Source organism: Mobula birostris, chromosome 21, assembly GCF_030028105.1.
Source record: "Mobula birostris isolate sMobBir1 chromosome 21, sMobBir1.hap1, whole genome shotgun sequence".
In the NCBI taxonomy this organism is placed as follows: Eukaryota; Metazoa; Chordata; class Chondrichthyes; order Myliobatiformes; family Myliobatidae; genus Mobula; species Mobula birostris.
Window position 1 is genome coordinate 42833915 of NC_092390.1, and position 15146 is coordinate 42849060.

General features: G+C 43.1%; 1 protein-coding gene across 3 annotated transcripts in view; it reads right to left on the minus strand.

Moving 5' to 3' along the window:
• LOC140185961 (leucine-rich repeat-containing protein 27-like) overlaps positions 1–15146 on the minus strand; it is an 83320-nt gene that overhangs the window by 23252 nt on the left and 44922 nt on the right. For all 3 annotated transcript variants that reach the window (XR_011882757.1, XM_072239769.1, XM_072239768.1), the window contains exon 5: positions 9828–10020. Coding sequence is in view for 2 of the 3 variants with exons in the window: in XM_072239769.1 (XP_072095870.1) it covers positions 9828–10020 (193 nt within the window). In the remaining variant the exon portion in view is untranslated. The remainder of the gene's footprint in view (positions 1–9827; positions 10021–15146) is intronic.

The following is a 15146-nucleotide window of genomic DNA, read 5'->3' on the forward strand; positions in this document are numbered from 1 at the left end:
CTTCTTAACCACAGAGTCAACCCGCGTAGTGGCTTTAAGTATCCTATGGACTTGGACCCCAAGATCCTTCTGATCCTCCACACTGCCAAGAGTCTTGCCATTAATGCTATATTCTGCCATCATATTTGACCTACCAAAATGAACCACCTCACACTTATCTGGGTTGAACTCCATCTGACAGCCCTCCACACTATCCACAACACCCCCAACCTTTGTGTCATCAGCAAACTTACTAACCCATCCCTCCATTTCCCCATCCAGGTCATTTATGAAAATCACAAAGAGTAGGGGTCCCAGAACAGATCCCTGAGGCACATCACTGGTCGCCAGCCTCCATGCAGATGACGACCCATCTACAATCACTCTTTGCCTTCTGTGGGCAAGCAAGTTCTGGATCCAGAAAGCAACGTCCCCTTGGATCCCATGCCTCATTACTTTCTCAATAAGCCTTGCATGGGATACTTTATCAAATGCCTTGCTAAAATTCATATACACTACATCTACAGCTCTACCTTCATCATTGTCTTCAGTCACATCCTCAAAAAATTCAATCAGGCTCGTAAGGTACGACCTGACTTTGACGAAGTCATGTTGACTATTCCTAATCGTATTATGCCTCTCCAAATGTTCATAAATCCTGCCTGTCAGCATCTCCTCCATCAATTTACCAACCACTGAAGTAAGACTCACTGGTCTAAAATTTCCTGGGCTATCTCTACTCCCTTTCTTGAATAAGGGACCAACATCCACAATCCTCTAATCCTCCGGAACCTCCCCCGTCCCCATTGGTGATCATTGCCAGAGGCTCAGCAATCTCCTCCCTCGCTTCCCACAGTAGCCTGGGGTATATCTCATCTGGTCCTGGTGACTTATCCAACTTGCTGCTTTCCAAAAGCTCCAGCACATCCTCTTCCTCAATATCTACATGCTCAAGCTTTTCCGTCCACTGCAAGTTATCCCTACAATCACCAAGATCCTTTTGCATAGTGAATACTGAAGCAAAGTATTCATTAGGTACTTCTGCCATCTCCTCCGGTTCCATACACACTTTTCCATTGTCACACTTGATTGCTCCAATTCTCTCACGTCTTATCCTCTTGCTCTTCACATACTTGTAGAATGTGTTGGGGATTTCCTTAATCCTGTCCGCCAAGGCCTTCTCATGGCCCCTTCTGGCTCTCCTAATTTCATTCTTAAGTTCCTTCCTGCTAGCCTTATAATCTTCTAGATCTCTATCATTACCTAATTTTTTGAACCTTTTGTAAGCTCTTTTCTTCTTGACTAGTTTTACAACTGCCTTTGTACACCACGGTTCCTGTACCCTACCATCCTTTCCGTCTCACTGGAACGCATCTAATCAGAACCCCACGCAAATATCCTCTGAACATTTCCACATTTCTTCCGTACGTTTCCTTGAGAACATCTGTATCTAATTTATGTTTCCATGCCTGGTAGCCTCATATTTCCCCTTACTCCAATTAAACGTTTCCCCAACTTGTCTGTTCCTATCCCTCTCCAATGCAATGGTGAAGGAGATACAATTGTGATCACCATCTCCAAAATGCTCTCCCACCAAGAGACCTGACACCTGACCAGGTTCATTTCCCAATACCAGATCAAGTACAGCTTCTCCTCTTGTAGGCTTATCTACATATTGTGCCAAGAAACCTTCCTGAACACACCTAACAAACTCCACCCCTTCTAAACCCCTAGGGAGAGGCCAATCAATATTTGGGAAATTAAAATCTCCCACCACAATAACTCTTTTATTATCACTCCTTTCCAAAATCTGTCTCCCTATCTCCTCCTCAATGTCCCTGTTACTAGTTATAGTCATAGTCGTACTTTATTGATCCCGGGGGAAATTGGTTTTCGTTACAATTGCACCATAAATAATAAATAGTAATAAAACCATAATAGTTAAATAGTTAAATGTAAATTATGCCAGTAAATAATGAAGTAAATCCAGGACCAGCCTATTGGCTCAGGGTGTCTGACCCTCCAAGGGAGGAGTTGTAAAGTTTGATGGCTACAGGCAGGAATAACTTCCTATGATGCTCTGTGCTGCATCTCGGAGGACTGAGTCTCTGGCTGAATGTACTCCTGTGCCCATCCAGTACATTATGTAGTGGATGGGAAACATTGTCCAAGATGGCATGCAATTTAGACAGCGTCCTCTTTTCAGACACCACCGTCAGAGAGTCCAGTTCCATCCCCACAACATCACTGGCCTTACGGATGAGTTTGTTGATTCTGTTGGTGTCTGTTACCCTCAGCCTGCTGCCCCAGCACACAACAGCAAACATGATAGCACTGGCCACCACAGACTTGTAGAACATCCTCAGCATCGTCCGGCAGATGTTAAAGGACCTCAGTCTCCTCAGGAAATACAGACGGCTCTGACCCTTCTTGTAGACAGCCTCAGTGTTCTTTGGCCAGTCCAGTTTATTGTCAATTCGTTGACTATTGGGTGGTCTATATAAAAAAAAACACCTAGTAGAGTTGTTGACCCCTTCCTATCCCTAACTTCCACTCACACTGACTCCGTAGACAACCCATCCATGACTTCCTCCTTTTCTGCAGCCGTGACACTATCTCTGATCAACAGTGCCATGCCCCCACCTCTTTTGCTTCCCTCCCTGTCCTTTCTGAAACATCTAAAGCCTGGCACTTGAAGTAGCCACTCCTGCCCCTGCACCATCCAAGTCTCTGTAATGGCCACAACATCATAGCCCCAAGTGCTGATCCACACTCTAAGCTCATCCGCTTTATTCATAATACTCCTCGCATTAAAATAGACACATCTCAAACCATTGGTCTGAGTATGTCCCTTCTCTATCACCTGCCTATCCTCCCTTTTGCACTGTCTCCAAGCTTTCTCTATTTGTGAGCCAACCTCCCTTTCCTCCGTCACTTCAGTTCAGTTCCCAAGCCCCAGCAATTCTAGTTTAAACTCTCCCCAATAGCTTTTGCAAACCTCGCTGCCAGGATATTGGTCCCCCTGGCTTCAAGTGCAACCCGTCCTTTTTGTTCAGGTCACACCTGCCCCAGTAGAGGTCCCAATGATCCAGAAATCTGAATCCCTGCCCCCTGCTCCAATCCCTCAGCCACACATTTATCCTCCACCTCATTCCATTCCTATACTCACTGTCACGTGGCACAGGCAGTAATCCTGAGATTACTACCTTTGAGGTCCTGCTTCTCAACTTCCTTCCTAACTCCCTGTAGTCTGCTTTCAGGACCTCCTCCCTTTTCTGACCTATGTCGTTGGTACCAATATGTACCATGACCTCTGGCTGTTCTCCTTCCCACTTCAATTTATTGTAGACGCAATCAGAAACATCCCGGACCCAGCCACCAGGGAGGCAAACACCATCTGTGTTTCTTTCCTGCATCCACAGAATCACCTGTCTGACCCCTAACTATAGAGTCCCCTATCACTGCTGCCATCTTTTTCCTTTCCCTACCCTTCTGAGCTACAGGGCCACAGGCGCGACCACTGTTGCTTTCCCCATGTAGGCCGTCTCCCCCAACAGTACTTAAACAGGAGTACTTATTGTTAAGGGGGACAGCGACAGAGGTACTCTCTAGCACCTGCTTCTTGTCCTTCCCCCTCCTGTTACCCACTTATCTGTCTCCCCAGGCCCCGGAGTGACTACCTGCCTATAGCTCCTATCACCTCCTCACTCTCCCTGACCAGATGAAGGTCATCGAGCTGCATCTCCAGTTCCCTAATGTGGTCCCTAAGGAGCTGCAGCTTGATGCAGCTGGTGCAGATGTGGCCGTCTGGGAGGCTGGGAGTCTCCAGGACCTCCCACATCTGACACTGAGCACAGAAAACCGGCCTCACGTACATTCTTTCTGTCTGTATTCTAATCAGATAACCTACCTCTCCTCGACCCTTTATTGCTGAAGCCCCGTTGAGATGTCAATTCAAATCAACAGCCTGTCCACAAAAAAAGGGCTTTCATTATAAAAGCAACCCAAAACACAATATACTGCATGTGGGTTGACCTACTTAATTTTTATGACACAGGAGATGCCCATTTATCCCAATCTGCAACCCATGAAATTCCATCAGTCCTAGTCTCCCCCTTCCTTATTTTTCTGTAGCCTGAAAGTATATTCCAGACCATAAGACATAGGAGCAGAATGAGGCCATTCAGTCTATCACATCTGTTCCACCATTCCATCATGGCTGATTTATTCACCCTCTCAAACCCATTCTCCTGCCTTCTCCACATAACCTTTGAAACACTGGCTAATCAAGAACCTATTAAACCCCACTTTAAATATATCTAATGACTTGGCATCCACAGCCATCTGTAGTAATGAATTCCATAGATTCACTACCCTCTGGCTTAATAAATTCCTCATCTCTGTTCAAAATGGATATCCCTCTGTCCTCTGGTCCTAGACTCCAGCACTACAGGAACCATCCTTGCTACACTCTCTGTCTAGGCCTTTCAATATATAATAGACTTCAATGAGATCCGCCCCTCATTCTTCTAAATTCCAGCAAGTACAGGCCCAAAGACATCAAAAATGCTCCTCATACATTAACCCCTTTGATTCCTAGAATCATTCTTGTGAGCCTCCTCTGGACTCTCTCCAATGCCAGCATAACTTTTCTTACAACTACTCACAATACTCCAAGTTGTGTCTGATCAATGCCTTACACAGCCTCAGTATTACGTCCTTGCTTTTTTTATTCTAGTTCTCCTGAAATGAATGCTAACATTACATTTGCCTTCCTTACCACCAACTCAACCTGCAAAGTAACCTTGAGGAAATCCTGATGAGGACTCCCAAGTCCTTTTCACTTCTATTTTTTTAATTTTCTCCCCGTTTAGAAAATAGTCAACATCTTTGACACAACAGGTAGAGATGCTGTCATTATCATGGCTTGGCTTCACGAATGAAGATTTAGGAAGGGGGCTGCCCACGTCTAGGCCCCTCACTGTGTGGAGTAAGCAGTGCTGTCCCTAGAGAAGGCTGCTTGGTTGTTCAGGGTGCTGCTGAATGATATCGTTGTCACTAGGGACAACATCAGACGACCCATACACCTGAACTGCCTGCATGCAGGATCGGAACTGCGGCTTCCAGTGTCATCTTCCACCAGCCGTTTTCGCCCCTTTCTCATCGCTGCAGGGCTTGATGAATGGTCAGGGAGGATGGTCGTAGACGTGGGCATGTCCTTTGACCTGTGCAATGGTACATTAAGTGGAGCACAGTGTGCGTGGTACTGGCCCCACCCTTTACACCCGGGGTTCATCTGCCATAGCCTAGCAAGCTGGGACGCTGACAGCGAGGTCCTTGGGTCATAGGATTTACATCGGAGCGTCCTTCTCCTAGGTGGATGGCTTGACAAGGCTAACGAGCCCACTTACCCGGGTTTGGATTCAGAATTGTCCTTCTCTTAGGCTGGCTGCCAACCAAAGCTAACGAGCCCAGCCTACCCATCCAGTTATACCGCCGGACACCCGGTGGCACCATGATGTAACAAGCTTGCTGGAAACAGTGGGCACTGACGAGAAGGTGTTGCTACAGACGCAGTAATGTAGGAGAGGCCATTTGCAGTGGCCTCCTGCCTAGCAGGCCAGACAGTGACAACGCAGCGATCACTACACCAGGAAAGGAGAGGCGATGTATTGTGCGTACACTTTCCCTGGGTGAACGGGACGTCAGGTCCAGACCTCACCCGCCCCTCCAGATTTACAGTCTGGATGCTGTAAATCCAGACCAAAACACATTATGCGCCAGAGGAGCTCAGCAGATTAGGCAGCGTCTATGGTTGGGAATAAACAGTCAACATTTTGAGCCAAGACCCCTTCATCAGGACTGGAAAGGAAGGTTGAAGAAGTCAGAATAAGAAGGTGAGGAGGGAAATGGAACAACGTGGCAGGTGATAGATGAAACTAGGACAAGGAGAGGGGGTGAAACAAAGAGCTAGGAAGTTGATTTGTGGATGAGATAAAGGGGTGGAGAAGGAGGAATATGACAGGGGAGGTCAGAAGCCCATGGAAGAAAGGAGAAAGAGAAGGGAAGGAGCACCAGAGAGAGGTGATAGGCAGGTAAGAAGAGAATGTATGAGAGGGAAACAAGAATGGGTAATGGTGAATGGGAGGGGAGGGGGGGGAATTAACAGAAGTTTGTGAAATCAATGTTCATGCCATCAGGTTGGGGGCTACCCAGACAGAATATAAGGTGTTGCTTCTCCAACCTGAGTGTGGCCTCATCGTGGCAGCAGAGGAGGCCATGGACTGACATGTCGGAATGTGAATTGAAATGGGTGGCCACTAGGAAATCCCACTTTTTGTGGCAGTTAGTGTGAAGGTGCTTGATGAAGCAGTCTCCCAATCTATCTCGGGTCTCTCAGATACACAGGAGACCACACCGGGAGCACAGGATACAGTAGACGACCCCAACAGATTTACTGATGAAGTGTTGTCTCATTTGAAAGACTGTTAGGTGCCCAGAATGGTAGTGAGGGAGGAGGTGTAGGGGAAGATGTGGCTCTTGTTCTGTTTGCAAGAATAAGTGCAGGGCGGGAGTTCAGTGGGGAGGGATGGGTGGACAAGGGAGTCGCATAGGAAGCCATCTCTATGGAGGGAAAGATGTGTTTGGTGGTGGGATCCCATTGGAGCTGGCGGAAGTTACAGAGAATTATGTGTTGGATGTGGAGATTTGTGTGGTTGTAGGTTGGGACAAGAGGAACCCCATCCCTAGTGTGTGGTGGGAGGATGGAGTTAGGGCAGATGTGTGTGAAATGGAAGAGATGTGGGTGAGGCAGTGTTGATTTTGGAGGAAGGGAAGCCCCTTTCTTTGAAGGAGAAGATCTTAGTTTTTCTGGAATGAACAGTCTCATCCTGAGAACAGATGCAACATAGATGGAGGAACTGTGAAAGAGGAATATATTTTTTTTTAAAACAAGGGTGGGAAGAGGAAGAGTCAAGATAGCTGCGATAATCAGTGGGTTTATAAAAAATATTAGTAGATAGACTCTCCAGAGATAGAGACAGAGAGATCGATAAAGGGGAGAAAGGTGCCCTCTCTTTTGCTTTTATGTTGTCTTTGACTTCACTTCTCAGCCACAGTTGCACCATTGTGCCTTTAGGATACTTCCACATCTTTGGGATATATCTATCCTACGTCTTTCGAATTGCTCTCAAGAAGTTCAGCCACTGCTGGTCTGCTGTCATCCCTGCTAATGTCCCCTTCCAAACAACTTTCAATCGTTCCTCTCTCTTGCCTCTGTAATTCCCTTTACACCACTGTACCACTGATACAACTGACTTTATACTCTCCCTCTCAAACTGCAGGGCGAATTCTATCATATTATGATCACTGGCTCCTAAGTATTCCTTTACCTTAAGCTCCCTAATCAAATCTGGTTCATTACACAACACCCAATCTAGAATTCTAGAATTGCACTACTTAATTAACTATTTTATTTGTGTGTATGTGTGTATATATGCGTATGTAAACATACAAACACACATATATATATATATATATATATACACACACACACACACACACACACATTCTATTAGTATGCATTAGATTGTACTGCTGTTGCAAAGACAACTAATTTTATGACATATGCTGATGATATTAAACCTGATTCACTAGTGGACTCAACCACAAGTTCTCAAAAAAGCTATCTTGTTGGCATTCTATAAATTCCATCTCTTGGGATTCAGCATCAACCTAATTTTCCCAATCTTCCTGCATATTGAAATCCCCATGACCCTAATAACATTGTGCTTTTTACATGCCTTTTCTGTCTCCCATTGTAATTTGTGCCCCACACATCTTTGCTACTGTTTGGAGGCCTGTATATAACTTCCATCAGCGTCTTTTTACCCTTGCAGTTTCTTAACTCTATCCATAAGGATTCTACATCTTCCAATCCTGTCACTTCTTTCTAAGGGTTTGATTTTATTTTTTTAACCAACAGAGTCACCCCACCCCTGCCTACCTGCCTGTCCTTTTGATACAATATGTATCCCTGGATGTTAAACTTCCAATTATGACCTTCTCTAAGCCACAATTCAGTGGTGCCTACAATGTCAATCTTTACCTGTGCTGCAAGATCATGACCTATTCCTGTACTATGTGCACTCATATATAACACGTTCAGTCCTGTATTCATCACCCTTTTCAATTTTACTCCCGTGTTATACTTCAACTCAGACTGTAATCTTGCGCCATCATCTGCCTGTTCATCCTCCCAGTCTCACTACACACTGCATCTACTTGTATAACAACTGCCCCATCTTCAGCTCGATCACTCCAGTTCCCATCCCCTAGCCATCCTAGATTAAAGCCTCACCAACAGCTGTGGCAAACCTGCCAGAAAGGATATTGGTTCCCCCTTGGATTCAGGTATCATCCATCTTTCTTGTGCAGGTCATATCTTTCCCAGAGAGTTCCCAATAATTCAGAAATCTGAAACCCTGTCCCCTGCACCAATTCCACAGCTACACATTCATTTGCCAAACCATCCTATTATCTTCAATAGTGTGTGCACAGGCAGAAATCCAAAGATTACTACCCTGGAGGCCTTGCTTTTCAGCTTTCTACCTAACTCCTTACATTCTCTCTTCAGAACCTCCAGCTTTTTCTTACCTATGTTATTAATACAATATGTTCTCTGATCCTGACACCTGGGAGGCAACATACTATCCAGGTGTCTCTTTCTTGTCCACAGAATCTCCTATCTGTTCCTCTAACAATGGAATCCCTTATTCCTGCACTCCTCTTCTCCACCCTGCCCCTTCCCCTTCTGAGGCATAGAGCCAGATTCAGTGCTGGAGACCTGACTGCTGTGACTTTCCTCTGCTAGGTCATCTCCCCCTCAATAATATTCAAAGTGGTACATCGATTGTTGAGGGGAACAGCCACAGGGGTACTCTGCACTAAATGCCTATCCTCCTTTCCCCCTCCTGATGGTTACCTGTGTCCTGCACCTAGAGTGTCACTACCTCCCTGTATGCTCTGTCAATCAGCCCCTCAGCCTCCTGAATGATCCAGAGTTCATCCATTTCCAGCTTCAATTCCTTCATACAGTCTGAAAGAGGCTGCAGCTGGATGCACTTCTTGCAGGTTCAGTTTTTAGGGACACTGGAGGGCTCCTTGCCTTCCCACATCCTTCAAGAGGAGCATTCCACTATCCTGTCTGACATCCCCCCCCCCCGGCCCCCGTACTCTAACTGTGCAATAAGAAAAAGAAAGAACGATATTTTTAATGAAAAAATCTACTTACAGTCTTTGTCTCTCCTTGTCTCCGCCTCTAAGAGCCAAATCTCAAGTACCCCACTTCAACACTGGCCAACTCACACAATGTTTGCTCCACTTAAACCTAACTTCTTTTTATTAGCCCTTGCCAAGTGCTTAATTCCAAGTGCCTCAGAAACTGTGGCATGCCAAATATCCTGATTGCTCCCCTCACCTATTCTGAACTCTCTCCTGCTTTGTCTTATTCAGGAATTGTGATGCACAGAATGTACAGAATTCTCTCCTGTATAACCATCAACTGTGTCATCTTTGACTCCCTATGCTAGGAATCTACTTTAAGGAGAAATCTACAGTAGACAGTTGGATTCTACCAGCAGGCTTTTGGGTTGTGGGAAGAAACCAGAGCACCCAATGGACATCCACAGTCATGGAAAGTATTTGAAATTTAGACTGAAAGCATCTGAAGTTTGGATAAAACTCAGTCACCAGAAACCATGAGGAAGCAAAGCTAACCATGCAACCTTCATGTTACTAGTCATGATAAAGGAGGTATATCATGCTTGCTCTTCGGCATTTTCATTCACCTCAGAATGCTGGGCACAGTTGACACGAAACCTGCACCCCAGTCTTTTCTAGATTGGAGAAATCCTTCTCTTCTCTCTTCTTGTGCTAGTTTCTGTTTCAGTATTTTGAATCGTTGCCGCTCCTTCTCGTTGGAGAAATCTAAACTTGATTCCGTTCGTGCATTCAGCTGCAGTTTTTCTATCACTGGCATTTCTAAGACAGGGAAAAGAACAGCTCAATAAATTTCAATAACATTCCATGTACTATGTGAAGCGACAGCATTGAAATAAACAGAAATGAATTCTAAACTCTTGAACAATTAGAGAAAATGACGGAAGGAAAGCAGTTCTTAACTTCTGGAATGAAAACAGTGTTATTAGCATATATAACTTGATGGAAGTCCAAATATAAAAGCACTCCACTGGTACTTAAGGCAATTAAGTAATATGGGAATAAGGTACGGAAGTGAATTGAATCAGAATCAGTTTTAATATCACTGGCACATGTAACGAAATTTGTTGTTTTGCGGCAGCAGTACATTGCGATACTTAATAATGAAAACTATATCTTAAAATTTTTTTATAAAAATATTAAATTAAATAGGCAGTACAATTGTGCAGATATTCCACCTTAATGACATAACAGCATCTAGTAACTCAAAAAGATAAAACTGGACGAAGTACAGCCTTGCTACCCAACTATTAAAGCTTCTTTTGTTATTCAGATGAATCTCAAGATCAAGGATGACTCACTGCCCACTCTAGGTCCGTGAAGCACTAGGTAAGTGCCTATGTGCCAATACTTTTATAATGGGCTGCCCATTGCACATAATCTACCACACACCCTAAACAGGTTGAATGGCATGATGACCAATACAATATGAGATCATACTTAATTGAACAGACTCAGTACTTACATTTATGTGGACACAGACTGTAAGCATTCTCAGATGAATTCTGATCTCATAGACACACACTCTTGTCCACAACTTCTTGCTTGGTCTTCCTTCACTAATTTTCTACCACCTTCAATTCCTCTTTCCTCTAATCGTCTTTTTCTGTCTTCCTCCATTCTGTTCCTTTCCCTTCACTCACCACCTCTTTCTTCTTCTGAAGGGCATATTACTGCAGGTGTGGTTGGACAGTGAACTTGATTCTATTAGGACAAATGACAGTCTGCATCTCATTGACAGTGGGAAAGAGGAGAAAGAACTGCCCTACAATAGAGGAAAACTTAATATTCTGTGAATTGACTTACATCTGTGGTTAAGTAACACACATCAATTGCTCATTTCTTTCTATTGATGTTGCCTGACCTGGCGAGTTCCTCCAGCATTTGTGTGTTTTATTCAAGACTTCCAGCGTCTGCAGAGTCTCACGTCAAGGTTTTTTTAAACAAACACTTCATTTCTCTTTCTGATGAGTACCGCAGCTTTAAGAGTTTTGCAAAATTTGGCTGGCTGCAAGCCCCCTCCACACAGAAATATTTGGGTTATCGCAAATTTTTCAACTGATATCGCTGTTATGGAAATAAGGCTCAATCTGCAAAATACATTACCTGATGATATTTAGAAAAGAGATTTTCAAAGCTGACATGAAAATGTACGAAGACAACTGTATACCCAAACTAACAATCAACATCATTTTGAGCAGCTGTCAGGATGTTAGATATCATGGGAGATCAAAAAATAGCAAGAGCAGGCTATTTGAGTCTTTTAGTTTGTTCCACCATTCGATACAATCATGGCTGATAATCTGTCTCAAAGGCATTTTCTTCTCTCTCTCTCTCTCCCTTCCCCCCCATGTTCTTTGATACTTTTTGAGCCCAGGCATCTTTCATTCCTAAATTTCTTATTTTGTGATTTGAGACTGTCGTATCATTTATTGGAAGATGTATCATTTACATCTGGTCTGGTTAATCCTGTAAGAATGTTGTGTTTCAATTAGATTTTCTCAATTAGATTATGCGCAGTGGTCACATTACTCTGTACACCTGCTCATTAATGCAAATATCTAACCAGTCAAACACTTGGCAGCAACTCAATGCACAAAGGTATACGGACATAGTCAAGAGGTACATTTATTGTTCAGACTAAATATCAGAATGGGGAAAGAAATGTGATTTAAATAACATTGACCATAGAATAATTGTTGGTGCCAGACAGGGTGGTTTGACTATCTCAGAAACTGCTCAACTCCTGGATGTTTCACACACAGCACGCTCTCTCGAGTTTACTCTAGAGTTTGGTGTGCAAAACAAGAAACATCCAGTGAGCGGCAGCTCTGTGGGTGAAAATGTCTTGTTAATGAGAGTGGCCAAAGGAGAACCGTCAGACTAGTTCAAGCTGACAGGAAGGCAACAGTAACTCAGCTAACCATGCATCATAGCAGTGGTGTGCAGAAGAGCATCTCTGAATGCACACATCAAACTTGGAAGTGGATGGGCTACAGTAGCAGAAGACCACAAACATACACTCACCACAAAAGTCAGAAGGGTCAAACAAATACTCTAAAGTTCTCTTGATGATATCAAAGAAATATTTATTTGGGTTAGCTTTACAGTTCTGCAGTTTTCCACTCCATTTCCAAGTTTTAACCTTCCATGGTAGCTGATGAAGAGCAGTTAGGTGGTGGTGATGGTGGTATGTAATTAAAGAATGAGTTAAGTAGTGAAGCACACCAAGAAACATATCTTTGTCATCATTTGGATTCTTTCATATTTGCTATTGCTACCATATGTTCCTCTTATCTATGTTAACTCATCATCTCTTGCCATAGGTTGTATGAAGACACAACTACTCTTCTGGTGGCAGAACCTCTTCAGCATTTTTGCTACAATCCTTAAGTGTTTACTAACAGAATTCATTTTTAAAGGATATCAACTTGACAAAAGAGGGAGTGGGAAACATGTTTTTATTCATTTCAGCTTGAAATATTTTAGGGGTAGATTTGACCCCACTTGTCAACTTTCAGGAGGCAGAGCTTCTGAACTGGTCAGATCCATATTTAGTTGAACAGTGGTTCATGATAGTTTAAGCTTAGAGAATATTTCTATCTGCAGATTGACAGGAATCAATTCAGTGAGATATAGGCAATGAATATTTTTCATTGTCAACCATTAGTGTTTCAAGTGACCTTACAATACCTGCATAGCTCTACTGTTTAGATTGAAGTCAGAACTGGAACTGTCAACTCCCAATTCCCTCTCCAAAGCCCATTTTGGAGAACATGTATGCATATGCTCAATATTCTGTCACAGGATTTCTTCTGATCCAATACAATGAGACACATGTCCATCCCACCTCCTCTCTTCTGTCTCACACAGTGGCAATAGTTTCCCTGAGCAGCACAACACTCTATAATTTTCCTGCTACCATATGAATCCCCTGAGCACTCTGGACTCAATTAGCATTGGACAGAAACTTGTAATCTACATTGAATAGTGAGATGGTCACTAATTTCTGATGCCCTCCCTCTCTCTCTTCTGCAGATGATGAGGATTATGATGCACTTCTTCAGGATTTTGGCATGCTGCAAACTAGCACAATAGCCTTGCATACTTTCTAAAGCTCCAGTCCTATAGAGCTCAGTACAAATCAGCTAGTAAGCTGTCAATTCTAGGAGTGTTATTCATCTCCTGATTCCATGGTCTGTCTAGTCTCTTCCACTCCATGTTACTCATGGGGGTTGATTTTGAAAGAGCAGTGACTGCTTCAAAATAAAAATACAACACACAGGAAACATGGCACTGAAAACAGCACAGATAGGCCCTTCCAAAGAGCAACAGATGCTTAATACAAGCACCAAAATACATGCTGGTAAAAAAAAAATGAGGCTATGCCATAGCAAGAATGCTTCTGAGCAAGACTTAAGATACAGTAGTAATGTCAGATTTAAATAATTTGGCTGTCATAGGAGCATAATAACCACCGGCAGCCAAGATCATTCAACAAAATTAATTGCATTTTTCTTGTCATTAGCATCTTTGAAAACAGACTTGGTATAAAGCTGCAGCTATCAACTCACATAGGAGTCTGAAGGAAAGAGATGATTAACATTAAATCTCTTTAGTTTGAATTTCATTTTAGGCATAACATTCATTGAGAGATGTTTTTAAGTATAAATTATTACATTAGCATAAATAGGTTACAATTGTCAAAATAATCTTTCAATACTATGAAGATAATGGAATTAATGAAAATGAATGAAACCAAGACCGAAATAAATTACATAGTGTATTTTGCAATTAGAAATACAGACAGTTAAAAATTCAAATTACAAAATATTTGAGTTTTGAGCTTCTGGTTACTGGTGTTGTATGAGCCCTTAATTTGAACTTTTGAACTCACTGCTAACAATCACTTTGCTCCACACTTCACTAACAGACTTTCTAGGTCGAATTCCTCTGTCAACCTTTCTCCTGTATTCGTCATAGATAATCTGTGCCTCTTGCTGCAATGTAGTAGCAATTCCTGTTCAAAATTGAAACAAATAACCTTCTATTAAAGTTGATCTATAAAACGTCATTACTGTTGCCAACTCCATTTTACACAAAATCAATTTATTTATTTCATGCTGACCGATAATTCCGTATGGACAGTATTTATACAACATTCACTCAAATCGGGGTTCCGTTAATCAGAACATCCCAACTTTTCTGTTTGGTAGAACTCCAAATCATACCGATCCTAGACATATATTGCTTATGAAAAAAAGCCTTCACACTGTTGAGTCTGCTATCAAGCCAAGTTTGTATATGAGATCAGTGAGAGGGCTACACAATGAAGGCTGGGAACCTGTAAGTTTCATTCTTGATGTACTTTAGCAGAGAAGTACTATCAGTCCAAAAACCTGAGTCTTAAAGCTGCATATGCATCTCACTTCTCCAAAGTGAGTCCATGTGGCTTGGCATCATAGCACCAATGAGCCCCATATGAGAGATGGAAATGGAATTCAATGGAGCTACAACAGAAATTCTGCAGATGCTGGAAATTCAAGCAACACACATCAAAGTTGCTGGTGAACGCAGCAGGCCAGGCAGCATCTCTAGGAAGAGGTACAGTCGATGTTTCAGGCCGAGACCCTTCATCAGGACTAGTCCTGACGAAGGGTCTCGGCCTGAAACGTCGACTGTACCTCTTCCTAGAGATGCCTCAGTGGAGCTACCCTAGATTTTCCCATGATAAAAACACTGTGAACATGTGTTGTGCAGCAATAGGCAGGTCACTGCTCCATAGCCATCTTCGCTTGCGTTTGTAAAGTGGTGTAACTGCGCAGCAGTAACTTCTTCAGAACCCAAAGGTTTCAAACATCTAACAACCTTGAGGTCTTCCAGTTGGC